This window comes from Thamnophis elegans, chromosome 2 (genome assembly GCF_009769535.1).
Source record: "Thamnophis elegans isolate rThaEle1 chromosome 2, rThaEle1.pri, whole genome shotgun sequence".
Classification (NCBI taxonomy): Eukaryota; Metazoa; Chordata; class Lepidosauria; order Squamata; family Colubridae; genus Thamnophis; species Thamnophis elegans.
Window position 1 is genome coordinate 109784243 of NC_045542.1, and position 21469 is coordinate 109805711.

General features: G+C 38.4%; 1 protein-coding gene across 1 annotated transcript; it reads right to left on the reverse strand.

Annotated features, from left to right (window-relative positions):
* Nucleotides 1–9658: 9658 nt before the first annotated feature.
* On the reverse strand, nt 9659–15596 carry LOC116504384 (EF-hand and coiled-coil domain-containing protein 1-like). Its single transcript, XM_032211371.1, has 2 exons — nt 14808–15596; nt 9659–10072 (listed from the first exon to the last, which is right to left on the reverse strand). The coding sequence occupies exons 1-2, from the start codon at nt 15522–15524 to the stop codon at nt 9659–9661; spliced, it is 1131 nt and encodes a 376-aa protein (XP_032067262.1). The 5' UTR covers nt 15525–15596.
* Nucleotides 15597–21469: the final 5873 nt, after the last annotated feature.

The following is a 21469-nucleotide window of genomic DNA, read 5'->3' on the forward strand; positions in this document are numbered from 1 at the left end:
CCTCTTGGATGAGAAGTGAAATGTCTTCAAATAAAAAGTAGAAAGTCCAATTGCCTCTTGAAAAAGCACCTTTGGGACAAGTGTATTTTACTTCAACAAAGATAAAAAATAATAAATAATTAAAAGCTTAAGAACCTAAATAATTTAAGAGCTTGTTACCGAACAAGTTGCAATGGATAATTTTGAAATTATTTTAAATGTGCTCAGCAACAAGAAGGATAGAGAGGAAAATATGGATAGACAAATGAAACTGAGAAGGGTATAGAGAAATATATGGACACACAAATGGAACTGATGGATGATTTATTCCCTAAAGGAGATGTACAAATTTGAACCAGGAAACTGATTTAGATACTGAATATACAAAAGAGCTAATTTAAGATCTTGAAGGACTGAAGCAGAAGTGACATACAAAAAAAAAAAAACCCAAACAAACTTTACTTATTGGATATACAAAAGGAATGTGTAAATGTCTGAAAGCTTTTTAGCTTAAAAAAAAAACAAAAAAAACCCTAACTCTGGGTCTCTCATTGAAGAGGGTGAAAAATAAGATTGATAAAAACTCAGAGAAGGTATAAAAGGTTGGCTTATTCAATCAGGGTTAGCATTTGAGATAGCTGGATGAGCAACAGCCATGTGAATTGCAGGTACTTTTGCTAGATTTGCCAAATATAAAGAATTCTTCCTAAGGACAGGAGATTGGTAAATGTCGTTTGGTGGTGTTAAAGGAATCATCATAAGATGTAAGTTGTTCAGAGTAAGGCTTCCTTTTACAATTGACTGATGATGATTTTGTCAATGCCAATGGTATTCAAGTAGTGTTCCAAATGTTTTAAAGTTGCATCTATTACTATTGGTACTATCATTGCTTTCTTTTACCACAGTTGTTCTATTTCTATATACAGATCTGTGTATTTTGTGACTTTCTTCAGTTCTTTCTTTTCTCTTCTCTTCAGGTACTGCCATGCCCACTCTCCAGGCTTTTATTTGTGTTAAGTCTGGGATATTATGTGGCAGATGCTTGTCTGTTTGAATTCTAAAGTCCCAGAGCACTTTAATTTCTTCATGTTCTATTACTTTTTTTAGTTTGTGATTTCACCAGTTCTTGCTAGTAGTCAAAAGCTATTTCTTGCAGATATGCCAATGCGCCACTGTTGCTAGTTTTCCATGCCATTGTTTGAAGTCAGTCTGTGCAATCTTCTTGTAGCAGTTAACTAGGTTGTGCACTATTTCTTCAGCTCCTTTGCAGAGGTGGTACTTGCTATCCTTTGCTGCCTTCTCAATTCTGATTTTGTATGTGTTTGTTCTTAAGATGTGGCCTTATGCAGTCTCTGTCTCATTCTCCTTCAAATTTCCTGTTCTTAGCCATTTCCATATCTGGTTGTTATCTGCTTTGCCTGCTGCTTTTTTTTTTTTTAATGTACTGGCCATGCAGAATGTTGTCTTGCCATGCCTAGTCTTCATTTGCTCTTTCTTGTGTTGTTTTTGTTGTTGCTGTTGTTGGGTGAACAACAGCAATTAGAATGACATTGGGCATCAGCATAAAGAGAATAAAAACCAAGCCGATATCCATCCCTATATGCCAGATTCTCAGCATTACGTATACTTCAAGAATTTCCCCAAAACATTGCATTATGAAAACAGGTTTTTGTCAAGATAAAACACTTGGCACTGACACTTAATCTCTGTCTATGTGCATGCATGTGTAGTGAAGCTTTTCCAGTGGCATCCATCACTCTAAGGTATCTATCTCCATTATTCAACATTAATAGTCGTGCCAGTTTGTGGCTGAACGGCAGATGTGGTTCACAGCTTTTCAAGGAATTACGATGTAGTGCTTACCGACACTTCATTTCCATGACAGTTTTAAAGAGACAACTCTTAGTAGAAATATTGTTATTCTATGCAAAATGATATAGTGTTTTATAGAGAATAATCATAAAACATGATCCTAGGAATCGTTCTCCAGCATTCAGCAAAAAGACCAGCCCTTTATCCCTAAAGGAGACATCCGGAAAACTCACATATGTGGCACATTGAAACAGGAGCTCATTAGTTTTTCTCAGCATCTGATGCACTGGATCATTAAATATGCATTCATCAAATTTTAGTGAATGTCAATATTCATGTATGATTACTGAAAATCTCCAATGAATTCTATAAATGTCAGAGGAGATATACAGGCTTTATTATATTCTATTAAGCACTTTGTATTTGCAGCACTTTGCAGCAAATGCTGACGATCAATCACTTTGGAGAACTGAATAGATTTCATGCTTGGTATATTTAATTACCAAGGAGATAGCCTGTCCATTCTTGACAGGAATGCCAAATTGATCACATGGGTTACAGTGCTGCAGTTTCCCCCTCATTTGCAGAATGTTGACATGCGAAGTGTATTTTTGCTCCTTGCATAGAGCACAAAGCCGGGCACATGAAAATATCCCAAGGCTGAAAAATGCATTGTGTTTGTGTTACTGTTTAACTTCTACTCCTCACACTTTTTAATATGGAGACTTTTTTTTACACTGAACATATCAGAATTATATTCTAGGACTAAATCTTTTAGCATTTAGAATTGTATTATTAGCACCTGGTAACATGAGATAGAGCTACTAAATACTGCTTAGTAAGGAATTTTAAAATCCAAAATACACAATATTTTTACTACCAGTTTTTATATTGGAGAGGAAAAAAATACTTCAAATGCAAAGGGGAAAAAAAAGACCTTTTGCCAAAATACCTGGCAATTCACACATGAAATTGAAAAATGTAGCTGGCCTTTCAAAATGTTAGAATGTAGGGTGGAATTTCAAAATCAGCTTTAAATTGCCTAAATACTAAATTAAACAAAAAAAAAAACCCCTCCATAAATTTAAAAGAAAAAATGACTTCCATTTCCAAGAGATTATACAACTGGTATGCAACCAATAATATATGGTATTATTATAATTATATAAATGTAACATTAACAAAGTTCTTGGCGAATCTTTGTTAGGGTAAAAAAAATCTACCACCCATACTTTGGTTTTGGGATTGTGGGGGATTTTATTCCCCCCCCCCCGCCACTTTCTACTCCACAGCTCACAGATCTTGGTATCTCGGCCTACATATATTGTGCATCACAATGCTGGTTGCTAAGTGACAATTACAATATGCACGACAAACAGCTCCCACACAGGCTCCTGGAATCTCTCAGACTGTGCAAATGTAGGTCTGCTTCAATGGACACTGAGAATTGTGGGTGATACTATATTGTGTTTCCATGGAATTGCCCCAATTCACTGAATGTTAAGCAATATGTCATCCCACAATATGTGGTGAAAAAAAAAGAAACAAAGGATAAAAAAGGAGTATAGCAAGACGTTTGGTAGTCTTTCTTCCAAAAAGAGAACATGCCACTAATCATAATTTTCATAAATTTAAAACTGAAAGGCATTGTGCAAAAGCTTTTACTTTGTTTACTTCAAGTAGTCCTCACATTAAACATATTAGAGTGAAATAATCCCTGCAAGATGAAAACACAATAGTCAGTCTAGACTCTATCTAGTACATTATGCTGTTTTTAAGAATGTCCATTCATTTAAATAACTGGTGATATCACTTAAACTGTTTCGGTCATTTTGATGAATGACTTATGCCAGAAGCTGGAGTTGAGATCACTGTGATCTGTTTTAGTAATTCCTTGTAGATATTGAGCAAAGGAGGGAGCCAATGGGAAACTGATAGTAATAATACCTCTATCCAGCTTCTGGCTCTGTCACTACTTACAACTAATCCACCCACTTGACACCCTTGAACACAGTTGAAATTTGATAATAGACTGAGTATATTTTTTGGAAGTGCATAGGTACATTATGACTAGAATACCACTTCTGATTTGGTGGGATTTGGCTGCAGTTATCCATAACCTGTTACATTCCCTATTTAATTACCACAGCATACTCTTGAAAATTGCCTAGAGATTGCAATTTATGCAGAATGCTGCAGCTAGGTTGCCATCTGGTTTAAAGTACAGTTTGCCAGCTGTTCATCAGCCGTAATTTTAACTACTGATATTAACCTGAAAATCTTATAGGCTTAGGGCCTCGTTATTTAAATGTTAAGGTTGAAGCTGCCAAGACAGAAGCCATTGATTCTCAGACCACATAGAAGCATTTTGTAAATGTGGAAGAGATGTTTCTGGTTTTCAACAGTGTGGGAAAAAACCCCAGCCCCAAGTCCCTTAATTAAAAGCAAAGGAGAAGTTGTCCCAGGATTTAAACCTGTGCCTAACAAACATTTGATTCCTAATTCTTCAATATGTATCTTCTACAATAAGCAATAAACACCTGCAAATGTGGCAACTATATACTATATCTTATCTGCAGTGAAGCAACTTATCTAATCATAATGAGCCTCTGTAGCTTCTGATATTATTTAATATGGAACTTAGCTTCTGGAGAGTTGATAATTATTCTGTGACTAGTATAAAATCTGCTTCTAAGGAAGTACTTTTGCCATTGTTACTGCATCTTAAGACATTCAGAAGAGATCTTTCTGAAGAGGAGAGAGCATTCATTTATCTGGGTGAATATAATTTTCTTTGCAGTGTTATAGAAGTGGTAATATTACTTTCTTGTGGGGGTGGTCTTCTTTTATACTTTAAAATCCAGGAGCATGTGAAGTTGACAGGACAACTGACAAAGATTCAACAACAAAAACTAATTATGTACATGTCTTAGGTCCAGGCCATATTGATGCCAATGAATGCTACTGGTGTATTATGGTGGGTGAGTCCTAGGTGGGTAATCAGGTATACTTGGGATGATTTTATACAAAAAAATAATAATAAACTGACAGGAAAGAAGCCTGCAAACCACTGGAGATAACCAGTTTATAATGTTGATAGTTTTGAATTCTCACCCATTTCCTTGAAGGTTTTTACCAGGCTATATGAAACCAGCTTTGAAGGGTACACCTCGCCAAGCTGAGATCCTCAGGGACAATCCCATCCTTTAAATTGTTTTGCACCCTGAATGAGTATGTCATGAAATAATATTCAATCCTGGGGCTAATATTAAGCTAATCAAGCCAATTTCCTAATAGGTCAATACCAATACCTAATTGGTATTATTTTAATCCTATTATAACTGCTGATAAGACACAACTTCTGAAGTACTAGGAAAAAAATCTCAAGGGCAAGAATTATAGAATGAAAAATCTCCACAGCAACAATAGAAATGTAACAACTTGCTCTGAATCCCTTATTACAAAATCAGAATACTAACATTATCGATTGTAATTCCTAAAGACTGCTCAAAATTAATTGCACCCAAAGATGCTATTGAAATCACCTGAATATCTTCTCTTATCTTTATTCTCTAACATTCCATCCAATGTAGACCTAGCAGATGAATGAAACAATTCCTGGATTTCCTTTCATCTTATCCCTGTGATGCTTAGGCAGATTTAAGCTCTATGGACAAATTAAAGAACAAAAGATTACCTCACAACAATTTGAACAAAAAAAGATACACAAATCTTCAGCTACAAATGAACCTCACACACAAGGATCTACAGCAGGTTGGGCTATTGTTAAGAGTTAGAACTTTGGGAAATGAGTTTAGGTCTATTTGAATGTCCTGCTCTGCTTCATTTGTGATATCTGAAATTATAATCTTTGCATCAGAAATAAATACTTAAACAAAGAACATAAGATTAGCTTGAATGCTTCTCTTGAACAAACTGGATCACACTAAAGCAGCACAAAAGATAGGAAGTGAAGCTATTCATATATCCTGTTTTCTCTCTCCTCATCCTCCAATATTGAAAGTTGAAATTACTTCAGAGCAGAGCGAGAAGAATATTTCCACAATGAGAAAAATATGCGGGCCCACTTTCTCTAGACTAATTTTGACTTCTGGACAGATTAGAAATAAAATAAACAAAGAAATACAATACAGAAGGAGAAACATTTTCTATTTCCTGTAACTTTCTTCCACAGTCCTACATTTTATGAAGGAACACCCCACCCCGCTACCTTCTTCTTATTTTTTTAAATTAAAGACTTTGCATCTGATTTACATCAACAAATTTATTTTCCTTTTCTACTTAAATAGCACTTATAGTTGCCTTAGAGCAGGGTTCTCCAAACTTGGGAACTTTAAGACTTGTGGACTTCAACTGGGGAATTCTGGGAGTTGAAGTCCACAAGTCTTAAAGTTCCCAAGTTTGGACAACCCTGCCTTACAGGGTAGTTAAAAACAGAAATAAATTACCGGATCCATATTCTGCATTTTACACTTCAGTCCATTCAGATGCCTTCCACTGTCTGGACACATAGTGATATTTCGTTCCAAGGGATTGCTTTTAATCATATTCTTTATACATGTTACTCCCTAGCTATGGATTGTCACCTTGGTGTTATTCTGAAAAGTTCTTCCTGGGCAAGCCTGGGTTCCTATTTATTTATCAAATTAGTCCATCTCCCTTCCCAAAAGGATGAACTTCATGCACAATTAAAATTTGGAAAAGCACACCAATAGGCAAGAATCCAAGACTAAACCTGATTCCTAAATACCAAGAGTGCTATATATTTGCTTATAAATCCTCCCTTTCTCATGATGTAAAGGCAGTTCTTAATTCCCACGTGAAATTATAATATGAATCACGTTGTAGTAACAGCAAAGGAATCCATCAATGATGTAAGTTAGGAGCACCAACACATCAATCACAAAAGCATCAATGCATGGCAGGGAAAAAAGAACATTTAGGGGTTTTTTTTAATAAAAAAAATCTGTATTTCACAAAATATTTTTTTTAAAACCACACATTTAAAATAGCAATAAAATGACCATGACATACTATTTTTAAACTATTCTCCAACTTCAGACAACAATACCTTGACAATGTAAATAACTCATTCTTTAACTCTATAAAATGAATGGAAAGGAACTAATAGATTAACAAAGGAAATGGCTATTTAAGGTACCAAAAGTATTTATAGTTACTTTTGAGCACCACCATAAGATGGAAAAAATAAAACAGAATATTCATATAACAAGTCAATGGTATTTCAATTAGTTTCCATAGATCAACGGCCTCCAACCTTTTGGGCACCAGGGACCAGTTCTGGGGAGAGAGGTTTTTCCATGGACCAGAGGGGGCATGGTTTCATGTACTTCCTACATCCCACAGATGGGCCTTTGCTTGTTTGTGTGGCCCAGTTTCTGGCTTGTTGCGGCCCAGTGCTGGTCCACGGGCCACAGGTTGGGGACTCCTGCCATAGATTATAGCCTATTACAGCAATAATTCTTCAGCCTTCAGTAGAAGAGGACTGAATGAAATTTCAATATTGGTGCTTACTTAGAATATTGTTATATGTTGTTCTAATATATTCTTTACAACTTAATGTAAGTATTGTTCTCATGGTTAGAAAAAAACTGGAAGTGAATTCCTTATTAGATTCAGCTTTAAAAAAGGCAACAATTTGACTCCTTAATCATACTCCTGGCTTTGGTTTCTAATATTCTACATAAAACTTTATTGAGTGATTATGTGGCATGGAATTGTAACCATCACTGTTGCTTTAAGGTAAACTGAGGGGCTAGAATCCAATGCCAACAATAATGAAAGAAAGACATGCATCATTAAATGTAGTTTAGAACATTTATGTGTTCTAGTCATAGCTAGAACACATAAATTGATAGAAAATGAATAAATAATGAAATACCTCTTTCAAACATAGCATATTGGTTGTATATTCACAGTGATCTCCATGAAATCCATGATGACTATTGCAATGGATTTCACCCAAAGGAAACAACAAAAATACATGAATAGATCTATTCATTACAAATGTAAGATCATAAAGAGCTGCGGATCATAAGAGCTGTGGTGGCACAGTGGTTAGAATGCAGTACTGTAGGCTACTTCTGCTGCCTGCCAGTTGCCTGCAATTTAGCAGTTTGAATCTCACCAGGTTCAAGGTTGATTCAGCCTTCCACCCTTCTAAGATGGATAAAATGAGGACCCAAATTTTGGGGGGCAATATGCTGACTCTGTAAACTGCTTAGAGAGGGCTGTATAGCACTATAAAGCAGTATGTAAGACTAACTGGTGTTGCAATTGCTATAAATGGAAGAATAATGACTGCTGATTGTTATATTTTACAGCCCAATTTTAGTAACCTGTTTTAACCAAACATGTGTTATATTCTACAGAATAGCTTTTCTCAAACTTGCCAACTTTAAGATATGTAGACGTCAACTCCCAGAATTTTCCAGTTGGCATCTTAAGGCTGCCAAGATTGAGAAATGCTGCTATAGAGATGCGTTTACTTCTCAATTATAAGTGTGGAAGCAGCTTTTGGTTAGCACTGTCCACAGGATCTTGCTGCTTTCGTGAAAAAGACAAAAGCAGCATTGTGGTGTTGCACTGGAAGTTCTGCCCCTTTTAGTGGGCATGACATGTTGTGCTGCACTTAGAGAAAAGGCAAGGCTTGCATTACAACATCACATCATTGTCTTCTTCAGTACGACCTCTTCTTGCCCCTGTTGCAGGCTTTTACATTATCATTCTTTACCAGGGGCAGCAGGCACAGCAGAAATGCTAATATAATATGCCATCATTGTAGTATTATGACCCTATTTCTCAGTATCACTTTTGAGGGTTTTTTTTTTTTTGTCTTGGCTATGGATGGAGAAATCATTACTCACATCTACATATCAAATCAGTTGATTGATTTATGTCATAAAGTTGAACATATATGAAGCCCCAATAATTATTATTGGGTAAGTAGCAGATAGCAAAACGGACAATGCTATGAATAGCACTTCATACCACATCATAGTGCTTTACAGCCCTCTTTACAGCCGTCTCTAAGCAGTTTACAGCATCAGCCCATTGCCCCCAATAATCTGGGTCCTCATTTTACCAACCTTGGAAGGATGGAAGGCTGAGTCAACCTTGAGCCTAGTTAGATCCAAACTGCCAAATTGCAGGCAGCAAGTAGCTGATAGTCAGCAGAAGTAGCCTTCAGTACTGCACTCTAACCACTGTGCCACCACGACTCAACTGCATGTTGTTCATTTTTGAAAATAATTTTACAAAGCATTTGCTTGCAAACCTTAAATAGCTTAACAACCACTGTATCTTGGACAAAGTAATTGACATGTTACTTGAAATATTTCTTGAATGGTTTAAAGAAAAGTTATGCTGTACCAAAGCAAGAGAAATCTCAAAGTATAGTGTTGAACAAATATTAATTTTAAGCTCAGAATAATCAAATTGCATTGCGGATAACCAAGGTCCTTAATGCTTACCAGCTGTGTGGTTTTTTCCCCCAAAGGCCTCTCCCATTAGATTACAAGTTACCCTTTCTAAACATCCACTGCCACAATACCATTAATAATGCCTGCTAAATTAGATTGTTGACATCTGCTGATTTTTGTCAATGGCTTTTTGGGATTTCCTTTGGTGGTCTCCACTGTTACTAGGAAATCATGTTTGCTGCTGCATTGACTAGAAAGAAGATAAGTAAAGCTTTGCAGTGAGTCCCTACTAAGAAAATAACTAAGTACTGTAACAGCTAATTCTCTGCCCACATTTCAGCATGGGTTCCAAAACCACATTTGCATCCAGTCTCTTACATTTATTTACTTTTAAACTTTCAGCCTTACCTATAATACTGTAGCTGAGATTCTAGCTGCTGGATATAGATCTGCAGTTGGGACACTTTATGAGCTTTAGTTTCTAGCTCCTTTACTTTTCCAAGGCTGTTAACGATAACACATCTTGCTTCTTCAACTTTCTTCCTCATTTCTGCCTGCTCTCTTTTTAAGCTGTGGTTGCAATCTTCCAGGGCTATGAGGGCTTCATGAGAATTCCTTAGTTCTTTTTCCAGTTCTTGGTTAAACTTAATTGCTTCTTCGATTTGTCCATCTCTAGAAGTTCGGATTAATTCAACTTCTTTTAGAACACTCTGAAGGCACTTGGAAGTCTGAAATCTATTGTTAACCTGTTGTCTCCGGCTGCCTATAAAGCAAGTCCCATTTTTCTTATGCTGTGCGTGGCTCTTCCACAATCCCACCTACAATCATCAGGAGCAAAATGGAAAATATTAATTAGGAGCAGTCAAGGTTTTAAACAAAAAGATTTCTTCTCAATGCAATTAATACATTTGTCTTCAATAAGAAGACAAGCTGAAGAATGATCATAATCCAATGGCTAAATTTAAAGCAAACACACAAGCATTCATAATGACTCCTATTTGCATTATTTCACACAGGAATTCTTGTGTGAATATTCTTAAATAGAGTTTACTGCAATTTTGGTTATCTAGATTACACAACTCTGTTTCTCAATGAAAATTTAGGGGCATGTTCCAGATTAAACAAACAAGGATGAGAGACATCAACATGTATTAAAACTGTAAAAATGAACCCAGTTACCTCTTAGAAAGGTGCATTTGGTTTTGAGACAAGATGCATAAAATTGCATCATAAAATATATGCCAATATAAGTATGAAAGCTTATAAGACAAACTGTAGTCTTAAGTAACTCTTAATTTCTTGGTAAAATAGGACACCATGAAACATTAAGTACTTTTTATTCTAATCCTGCCTAATTTTGTGATGTACTTGAAGTGTACCATCTTGCTGGCTGTGAATTATAGGAACTGAAATCTAATGCATCTGAAGATCACCAAGCCAGAGAAGACTGCTCTAGAAGTTATCAAAGTATCAACAAGTAGAACACATAGTTAAGAGTGCATGGTATGCAAACAAAATCTTGATTATGCCAATATTGTCTTCATTAAAGTAATACATTTAGAAAACGTGTGTCTTATTGTGCTTTCAGTAAGGGATGATGAAGGCATCAATAAACCATGAAAAACACAGTACTCAATCCAACATCACTATAATTCAAATTCAGCATTTTATTTCATAAAGGGTATACAGAGCAACACATCCCAAAAGCACTCCAAAACTGTATAGAACTGGAAGCAAGTGAAGATAGTAGATGGGTATCCAAGAGTTAATGGTCAATGGCTCTTTTGGGGGAGGGAGAACAAAGGACGCCTTACTGTATTATGGTTAGGGAGCAGAGGAAGGAAAGGATTGCTCTCATTGTCTTTGTTCCCAAGTGCAGAGTTTAATTTGTGAAAGGGAATATATAGACATGTGTTCTGTACACATGCTCTGAGTTTTGTTTTTTCATATACTGCCTACACTGTAAGTAAATGTGAGTAACCTATATTGTTTATTTATTGGATTTCAATACTGCCCATTTCACTAATACAACAACTCTGGGCAACTTATAATGTAATAAAAATATGACCTGTGCAGGCATACGAACCATGCAGAGGTTGCCTATGCCTACTTAGGTGAAATATATGCATGTGTTCCCACAAATAGTAGAGTAAAGCAAAAAAGCAGATATAATCCAGTTCCCTTCCATACCATTGCATTCACTGCAATACATTCAGAGAGGAGGAAGGAGTACATGGTTAAAATTCTCCTTGACAGGAAGGAAGCTGAAAAAAGAAATTTGACTCTTAGGATAGTGGGTCATCAGTGGTGATGGATGAAAAGAGGAGCAGAAATTTGTTCTGGTTACCAAGAGCTATCAACAGTTACCAATAAGGCAAACAAATGAGATGAAATTGTGACTTCAAAATAGAGTATATAATTCAGCCAAAGCATTATGCTATAGTTGGACTTATTCATTTATTTATGTATCAAAACTGTTGCTAAATCTAGATTCACGCTGCAACAGCATACTAAAATAAAATAAAGTGTTACACAAGAAAAGTAATGTAGTGCTTTACAGAAACAAGCCAATAATGAAAATTATTTATTAGCTAACATTTGGGTTGTTGATGGGTTTGCTATGTATATACAGCTGTTCTCCTAACAGTTCCTTATTTCTTGAAATGTTAAAACTCATGGGGGGAATTTTTGGATTCAATCGCTCATTTAAAGTTAGTTCCCTGTGTGCTGTACAGCAGCAAGATCTGGCCAGTATTACAACATTGACAGGATGTAATAAAAGCTAGTTTCCTGTTTTGCCTGGCAGGGGGATCCTATAACAAAAACATGGTAGGTGTATTATTTGGGTACTCTTGGATGGCCCTTGAGACATTCTAGGAATAGTCTAAAGAAGAAGAGATGTGGGGAGGCATGAAGTAAAGGAGTCATGTTGCTACAAGTAGTAGAGACCTAATGAATAGGAGAGCCACAGGAAAAGACAAGAGGTACATTAAAGTTCCATCAAAAATTGTGAAAAAATATATTTGCATATATTGTAGGTTTTTGGCTCTTGGTAGGAATATATCCATCTCCAGACGAATGTAAAGAACAATTTAAAATTAGAAGTAGATAAAGTGGTTTATTGGAAAAATGTTTTTATTTATTTACTAAGTCGCAGAGTTATTCTAAAAGGCAAAATATAAGCTTATAAAAATGCTTCAAACTAATCTACTGAATTCTGTAGACTTTTGTGAAATAAATCTGCATTTGATAACTGCTTCAAACAGATTTCAGCTTATGTACTCACCTTTTGGTGAGCAAAGACTACTGACCTTACCAGCAATTAAATTTTAATGGGCATGTAAATGGCATTGAATTGTTAAACCCACTAAAGTCAGTGTGTTTAATTCTGCATTGGATTGAAGTTTTATTAAAACCATGGAATTGTTTATCACTGTGAGCTATGTTCTGGGGACTCAACCTTTTTATATGAAAAAGTGTCAATATCCTTGTTATTGCAAAGGTGAACAGGAATGAAAATCAATACAAGTCTTCAAATATTAATATTACTGAATTTACATAATGTATTCTGTTTCAATAGAAAAATGCATATTCTTTCTTCATCTTTGCCCTGCATACTTTATTTGGGTTTTCCTTCAATCCAGTCATAGGTAGGATTTGCACATTGAAGTCAATGAATTTTCCAATGGAACCAAAACTATACTTATTCACAAATATATCAAAGTCAGAAAATCCATGAAAGACTGCTTCACAATGAAACTTCAGAAGTGCTTATCTTTGACTGGACAGGTTCATTACTTTGTTGCAAAACTTGCAAACACAACAAGAGGCAATTGAGATTATTCTAGACAGATTTTTGCAGGTAGACCCAAATGAACCGTTTCATCTGAAACATGCTTTTCTGAATTTCTAGTGGAGAGCTGTCCACACAATATTCATTTATACCAGTGGTTCTCAACCTGTGGGTCGGGACCCCTTTGGGGATTGAATGACCCTTTCACAGGGGTCATCTAAGACCATCGGAAAACACATATTTTTGATGATTTTAGGAACCGAAACACCAATTTTATGGTTGGGGGTCACCACAACATGAGGAACTGTATTAATGGGTCGCGGTATTAGGAAGGTTGAGAACCACTGATTTATACTGTATATGAAGACCACAGTGTTTATGTGCTATGTTGTCCTTTTACCACTGACCAACAAGACTTCAGAGAAGACAAAAGCTAAACAAAGTATTTGTGCATCAGCACCAAAGCCAATAACTGTCAGGCAAACTTTGTTGAAGAGCCTTTTCAATTCAACACAATATAAACAGAACCAGGTTTGAATGGAAATTAAAAAGTCACAAACTTTTTAGAATGATTCCTGTTACAAAAACGGTTGCTAACACTCAAGGATGGAAAGACATCGGGACTCTTGAACTTATTACTGCTATTTTCTTAATCAAATAGGATACATATTACTCAGAACATACCAAACAAGACCCTCCTATAAAGCTCAATAGAGGAGCTGCATTCTCCATATGACTTGTTAGAAAAAAAACAGGGCTGCTTCTTTGTCACAATTTACTTTTTCCCCTTCATTTTTAACAGCCCACCATGGCAATAAAACTCACTCCCTAGTTTGTAATAATGGTAAGGATTGGCTTTGGCAGTTCACAAAAACCCACCAAAGTCAAAGCTTTATATACAACGGATCTTCCCACAGTGCATTTCTCCACTTGTTTGGCAGGGGAGTGTCGGTTGGGAGAGCCTGGAGCCTCCTAGCATTACCCCATTCCAGAAGTGGTATCCAGCAGGTTCTGACCAGTTCTGGAGAACCGGCAGCGGAAATTCTGAGTAGTTCAGAGAACCAGTAAATACCACCTCTGACTGGCCCCGCCCCCATCTATTCTCTGCCTCCCAAGTCCCAGCTGATCAAGAGGAAATGGGGATTTTTGCAGTAACCTTCCCCTGCAATGCCCACCAAGCCACACCCACAGAACCAGTAGTAAAATGTTTGAATCCCACCACTGCCCATTCTCTTTTAAGTTGTCCTGAAAGGACATAGAAATGCCAGTGCGGGTTTCCCTCCCTTCTAAACATTTCAATTGGCTTCAGCATCTTTCCCACCCCTGGCTGCACAGGAGGTTGCTAACTAACAAGGTAACTTACTACTTTGCTGTAAGTTCAGCACATCCAAAATGTGCCACCTGAAGCAGCAATCCTACTATTCCCTAAGGATAGATAGGCCACAGGAAGGCATTTAGGACATTCTCCAGTACACTTTCCCTTCCTCCTGTCTTTAGGTGCCCTTTCTCAGAGCAGACTGGGTGGCACCTTTTGGGTGAGCATCTAATGTCACTCAGTATTTTTCACACCCAGCTGCCATCTCGTTTGAAAAGCGTTTAATTAAGAACACTCGGGCGTGGTTGGGGCTCAGCTTGGGACTTTCACGCCCACCCAGGCAGGGTAACCGGAGTGCGGGCAAGGGAGGCTCAAAAGCTCCAATGCGCACTCTTTCCGATCCCTTCGGGCTCCGCGGCGCAGCAGGACTTCCCCGCCCACTCACCTGGAGCGCCAAGCACCGGGCATCGCTGCTCTGCAAAGCCGCCCTCATGTCCTCCACCAGTTCGCGCAGGCTGGCGTTCTCGTCCTCCAGCTTGACGATGCGATCCTCCGCTTGCTCCAGCGCCACGATCTCTTCATAGCATTCCCGGGAGCACGACCCGGGCGGCGAGGAGGAGCACGAGCGAGCGCCGCTGCTCCGCGGGCAGCCTTTGCCCGCCGCCCTGCGTCCCGCCGCAGCTTGCTCCCGGCGACGGCGGAGCGGGCTGCGGAGGCGAATCTGGGTCTCGATGTGTTCGCTCTCCTTGCCCAGAGGTAGTCTGTTCACCCCCGGGACGCCCTGGTCCGGCAGCTTGCAGCCGGCCTTAGTGCTGAAGTAGCCGCACAGCTTGGCATGGAACTGTCGGAAAGTCAGCTCGGCCGAGAGGTTCTCGCAGAGGCCAGCGCATTCCTCCGGGTCGGCGGCCGCCTCCTCCTCGTCGTCTTGCAGCCCCAGCACCAGGCAGAGGGTCTGGAAATCCTCGCCGGGGATCTTGCCTTCGCCTTCGCAATCCAAGTGGTGGAAGATCTCCTGCAGGTACTGATCCAAGCCTGTGGCCAGCACGATGATCTCGTTCTCTACCCCCCGGTCTAGCCCGTAGTGGTAAGCCAAGGCGCTCACCAGCCACTGGGTTCGGCGGGCCGGCCGGCTATAAGGATCCCACACCTCAGGCGGATCCATCCTTGGGCGCTCCCGCCGCCGCCCCCTCGCCGCTCAGCTCGCGCTTCTCTTCAACCATTCTTCCCTGCTTGAATCGAGTTTCCCCGGGTCTGGGTGGGTGGCGCTCCCTGAGCCAGCCACGCCCCCTTCTCGTGTTCCTCCCCGCCATCGACGCCCCGCCTCCTCCTGTCGCCGAGAGCTGAGGGGCTAGGTGGGTGCCTCTTCTAAGGCTCTAGAGGCGCGAGTGAGCATGCGTCGCATTTCTTCTGTGTAAATGAGTTTAAAGGAGGGTCTTTCTTAGACTCGGAATAAGAGTAACGCTTCTCAACGGAAGGAGTCGTAAGGTACTCTAGGAATTTGGTGGCGGGGGGGGGGGGAGGACTTTCAAGAAAAGACATTGATTGTGTCCATGCCATCTCCAGAAGTTCAGCTGAACTGAAATAAGTCTTTGCCTTATTTCTACTGTATGTCAGCTTTTGCCTCGATTTATACAAGCATTTCCAAAAGTAGTCCCAATCATAACTGTAGCAGCCACCGACATAAATCAAATTAAGAAAGTAAATACAAATGACAATATTACAAAGAAGTGCTAGACAAACATCAGACGAATCACATAAGAACACAAGAGCTTCCAAGTGTAGCCAACATTTCTGCTTTTGCTGTAACTTGTGTGTGTGTATTCCCCAGCAGGTGTATTTTTCTATAGCTACCAGCAGAGCTGAAGAAGCTCTTGAATGAGAAGCCAAACATCTTCAAAGAAAAACCAGAAAGTCCAGTTGCCTCTTGAAAAAAAGCACCTTTGGGACAACCATGACCTGGATGACTGAAAATCTCTATAGACACCTGCCCCAAACTGTTTGTAGTTGCAATATTTCATAAAGAGGCAAATCTGCTTTCCTTAACGTTTTAACGGAAGTTTTCTTTTTCATTTCCTTTTCCCAAAACTAAATGAAAATTATTCAAAAAAATAAGTCAATTTTCACATCACACAAACAATTATCAACCAAGGAAGGTGTTTGGCATTCAGATGAAGAAACAGGATGTTTAACATAGTTTTTTTTTATTTTTCAATGCATCTGGCACAGTTTCTACAATTTTACTTTAGACATGCTTTCTTTGTCAAAGTTCAGTTGCTAAGTCATGCCATTCCCTCCACGGCCCCATGGACCATAACATACCAGCCAATCCCCTCCCCGTCCTCCACTGTCTCTGAATTTGCCAAATTCATGTTTGTTATGTTGATGACATTATCTAACCTCTGCTGTCCTCTTCTCTTTTTGCTTTCAATCTTTCCCATCATCCTCCCTGCACATCAGGTAGCCAAAGCAGTTAAGCTTCAGCTTCAGGATCTGTCCTTCTAAAGAACAGTCAGAATTTCCTTTAGGATTGACTTATTTGATCTCCTTGCAGACCAAGGGGTTCTTAAAAGTCTTCTCCAATACCAGAATTTGGAAGCATCAGTTCTACATTACTACCGGGAAAACCATGCTTTTGATTATACGGACTTTTTGACTATATGGACCAAGGTGATGTCTCTGCTTTCTAATATGCTGTCTTCTTTGTCAAAGGGCGGGATCTAATTTTTAAATATGTGTCATTGCAGAAGACACATATTTTATTAAACGGTTCTTTTTAACCTTTCTGATTTTGTCTGCTCTCCAAAGAACTGCTCAGCCAGTTGAAATTACTGACTGATACTGGAGTTTTTGAATCACAGGTCCCAGCTTTGCAAGGAAGTTCATCTAGTTGTTATTTGATCTGAAGCATATCACATCCACAGCAAATGTCTGTGCTATTAGGGAAATAGTTTTTTTTAATAACAACACTAATAATAGTCAAACTTCCTCTCAGAATTTCACAAATTATTGAAAGACAACAGGCACTTAGGTTAAGACAAGTTATATTCTGACAAGGATGACATCGTTCCTTTTTTTAAATATCTGCCCACACTGTTTTGTGACATTTTTCTTGATCCTAATAAATAATACATTTATCAGTAATAATATTTGGATTCCTCCTTTTATGGCTCAATACAAAAATGATTGCTTTGCACCAATTTACATAGACAAATGAACAGGACAAGCAATAATTAACTCGAGAGAAAAGTATGAAGACTGGCACTAATTTAAAATTTTCTAATCTAACAATAGGAAAAAAATCAGCAGAAAACAGTACGTAAAAAATAAAGGTGGTTCTGGATAAATATATCAGTTTATTGGATGACTAAGGAAATCCAGTGAAGATTTCACATTCCTACCTGACCACAAGTTTCCCTGGGTAGTTTTGCACTGGTTTTTGTCAGCCAATGGACAACACAAGATGGTTAGCTTGAAAATAAAAATGCTAGGTCTCATACAGTATGTTTTGCACCACACCTACTTAGAGAAAAAGGTAAATATGAATGCAAATAAATAAACCTGATATAAATTTAGAAAAAAGGGAAATAAAACCTCAAAAGAGACAAGAAAACAAGAAAGGAGAACTTCATTTCTGGATTACGCATAAATCACTTGTAAGTGCTTTATATAGGCACTAAATATAGGCAACTATCTTAGAATCTGAAATTCAGAGTAAAAAAAAAAAATCAAGCCTTTTAAGAACCTTAAGCAATGGCCCCAGATTTATGGTACAATCCTGAATCCTGCTATTCAGGAACAGCTAAGAAAATGGTTTTCCAGGAATAAATCTGGCTTGGTGGTAGGAAGATTGAAGGGATCCCAAAGCTATTATTACAGAGGGCAGTGGCCAAATAATTTGGGCAAATAGCTTTGAAAAGAACTTGTAGAGACAAGACTTAGCCCGAGGTGTTAAGCAGCAGCATCACCACCACCCCTCCCAATTGTGAGCCTTAATTGGTGATTAAAAATTGTAGAATTGGTCTTGGTGTCAGAAAGTGGCACAATTTTTGCTGCTAAACAATGAGAGTCCCCAAAAGATTAGTAACTATATCACTCCAAAGGTGGAATCCTATGCTGGGCAGCCCAGCATAAGATTTTTTAATAGCATAAAATATTCTTAAATAAACCAAGGCCTCAAAGCACGTCATAGAAAAAGGAAATGGTTCTGGCCATAGAAATCACAAAGAACAAACGAAACTCCACCACTGCTGAACCAACTGAATGACCGAAAGCAATAGGCCTGCAAGACTCAGAGTTAATTATATGTTTGGGAGAATAATATTTCACAAAAAAATTTAATGGCTCCTGGTTGCAGCCAAGAAAATACAGATAGATGCTCACCTGCCTATTTCTCAAAAGGGAACCTGCAGCTGATAACAGGATTGCTTGAATTCTCCTGCGGTTCAAATATTACTATGACCTTTGTATCCTTTGGATGCTTCAAAATAGCTTATTTTTCTCATCCTACCTTGGATTTGCTCAAGCAGTTCTTTTCTATTGCTGGCAATGTGGCTTCTTTAAGTCTGACAGGCAATTCATTGGCAGACTCTCTCAATGGAATTGTTAATCAATTTAATCAGTGGAGGGAAGTATTTTTTTCCCTTTTCATTTCATTATGCCCGGGATGTATTGACAATAGCAATCAAGCCTTTTTGTTACGAATGGTTCCGTCAGACTTTTCCAGCAAGCCTATTTTCCTCAGAATAAAATACAAACAAAACAAAATCACTAAGGTAAGGTTTTTAGGAACAGCAAGTGATTATAAGATTTTGCACCACATAAAATTATCACCATCCGGTCTGGCTTCTCTAAAGCAAAATGGAATTGCATGCAGTGGAATAACAATATGAGAAGGAGTCTAAAACAATGCTAGCATATAACATCTGGAACCCAATTTCTAATTATTCTTGCTGTTGTCAAGAAAGAAAAAAAGAGTCACTTGCTTCCTTCAAATGGTAATATGTAGATTTCCAAACTTAAGATACCATTTTTTTCACCCAGTAGTCAAATTATAACAAGGAATCTGCTGCTTGTGAAATTTTTATATTGGAGGGTCAGAAAATATGGGATCATCACACGGATGAACAACTTCTGCAGTTCTTCTCCAATAAATTAATGATAGGGTATTTACTGCATAGAGGAAATTATGCATAGATGGAAAATATGCAGAGTTGGAAGCTAACAGGGCTTTCCAACTTAACTTTTAAGAAAATTGTTTCTACCTTGAATAGCCGGTTAAGGAAAGCAGTGGCATAGCTTGGCGTATATTCCGGTGTGCACATCAGTCATGTGGAACTAGCCCATATTTAAGGTATCACTTTGTGAGAATTGAAAAGTTGTCCTTCAATATATACAGCACATAGAAAAGAAAGATAATGGGAAGCCAATTTTCTTTTAGGTCATAACCAGCATTATTTATTTTGTCATTTAGAATCTCCTGGAAATTGCTTCCTATACAAAATAGTTTTTCCACTATAATTATAGTGCATTGGGACTTTCCGGTATCTCAGATAAAAATGAATATACCTTTTCATAATACTAAAGCTTCTTTAACTATTTGCTTATGAGAGACATAGTTACATTGCATTTAAGAAATTGCATATTGGCTCCGTTAACTGGATCTTTAAAAACCCTTTTAACTTCTGAAAATATAAACATTCTCACTCATTGGCAATGGCATTCAAATGTTTAGTGGGACGGATGTATCAAAGCAAGCATTTAAAAGCAAAATGCTTGCAGACTTCTTATAGCAGCACCATTCAAAACCACAATAAAATTCATCAGTGTTTTGCATGAAAGATCAAAGTGGATGATTCCAATGTTCATTGCTGGAGTTGGTTAGAAAAGAAGTCCTGCTTTCTTGCAGCTCTGTGTCCCTGTCTATCATTGCAAGAAGAAAAGCTGTTGCTTGAAATGAAAATAGGTTTTCTCAATATAAACAATTGATATTTTATTGTCTTTTATTAATCTAGGTGAAACGGTAACAACCATGTTTCCTCGAAAATAAAACTGAGTCTTATATATTTTTTGCCATCAGAAAAGGTACCAGGTCTTATTTTTGGGTGGGTGTTATCCACTGCCTCACCTCACTTGACACCCCTGGCCTCCTTATCACTGTCAGAGGCCTTCAGGAACTTCTGTGATTGACAAGGCTTTTCTGAAGGCCCCTGTAACCGATAACATCCGAGCTCTGTACTCAGCTGCAGAAGCCTTCGGGAAAGCCTTGCCGGCTGCAGAAGAAATGGGTCAGCAAGGCAGGTGTCAGGGTGTGCGAGGTCTGGCTGCAACTGTACGAAGGTAAGTAGTAGGGCATCTCTACCCCTCATCCCCACCCTAGCTTAATTTTTACCTGTGCACCCTGGAGTGGATGAGCAATAGCAGTAGACTTATAGCAATAGCAGTAGACTTATATACCGCTTCATAGGCCTTTCAGGCCTCTCTAAGCGGTTTACAGAGAGTCAGCATATTGCCCCCAACAATCTGGGTCCTCATTTTACCCACCTCAGAAGGATGGAAGGCTGAGTCAACCCTGAGCCGGTGAGATTTGAACCGCTGACCTGCTGATCTAGCAGTAGCCTGCAGTGCTGCATTTAACCACTGCGCCACCTTGGCTCTTACTTATGGCTTATTTAGGGGGCAGGGCTTATTGGCCACACGGGTAAAAATCAAGCTAGGACTTACTTTCAGGGTAGGTCATATTTTGGGGAAAACACGTTGTGTATGTATAGCTATACGCTTAATAAATAAAAAAAGTTTTTTCTGGGGAAAATAAGCATGTTTCAGTGAAAGAATAGATTCTGAAAAGATAATTTTACTGAAAATGCTACATTATTTAGTGTTGCATCTTTTTAGGAAAGCAAAATTGTACACATTGGCTCTGAAGTCAATCCCGTTGGCTTGGTTCACAGAGGGATAAACGTTGAGCACAGCAGCTATACAGTATTTGCATGCTCAGAGAATGTATATCTCCCCCTCCACCCAAAAAAGTCAGTAGGGTTGAGAACTTGCAGCATTGTGTTCTTTTTTTCTCTCCCCACAAAAACACTATTGCTATGATCCATTATGTCC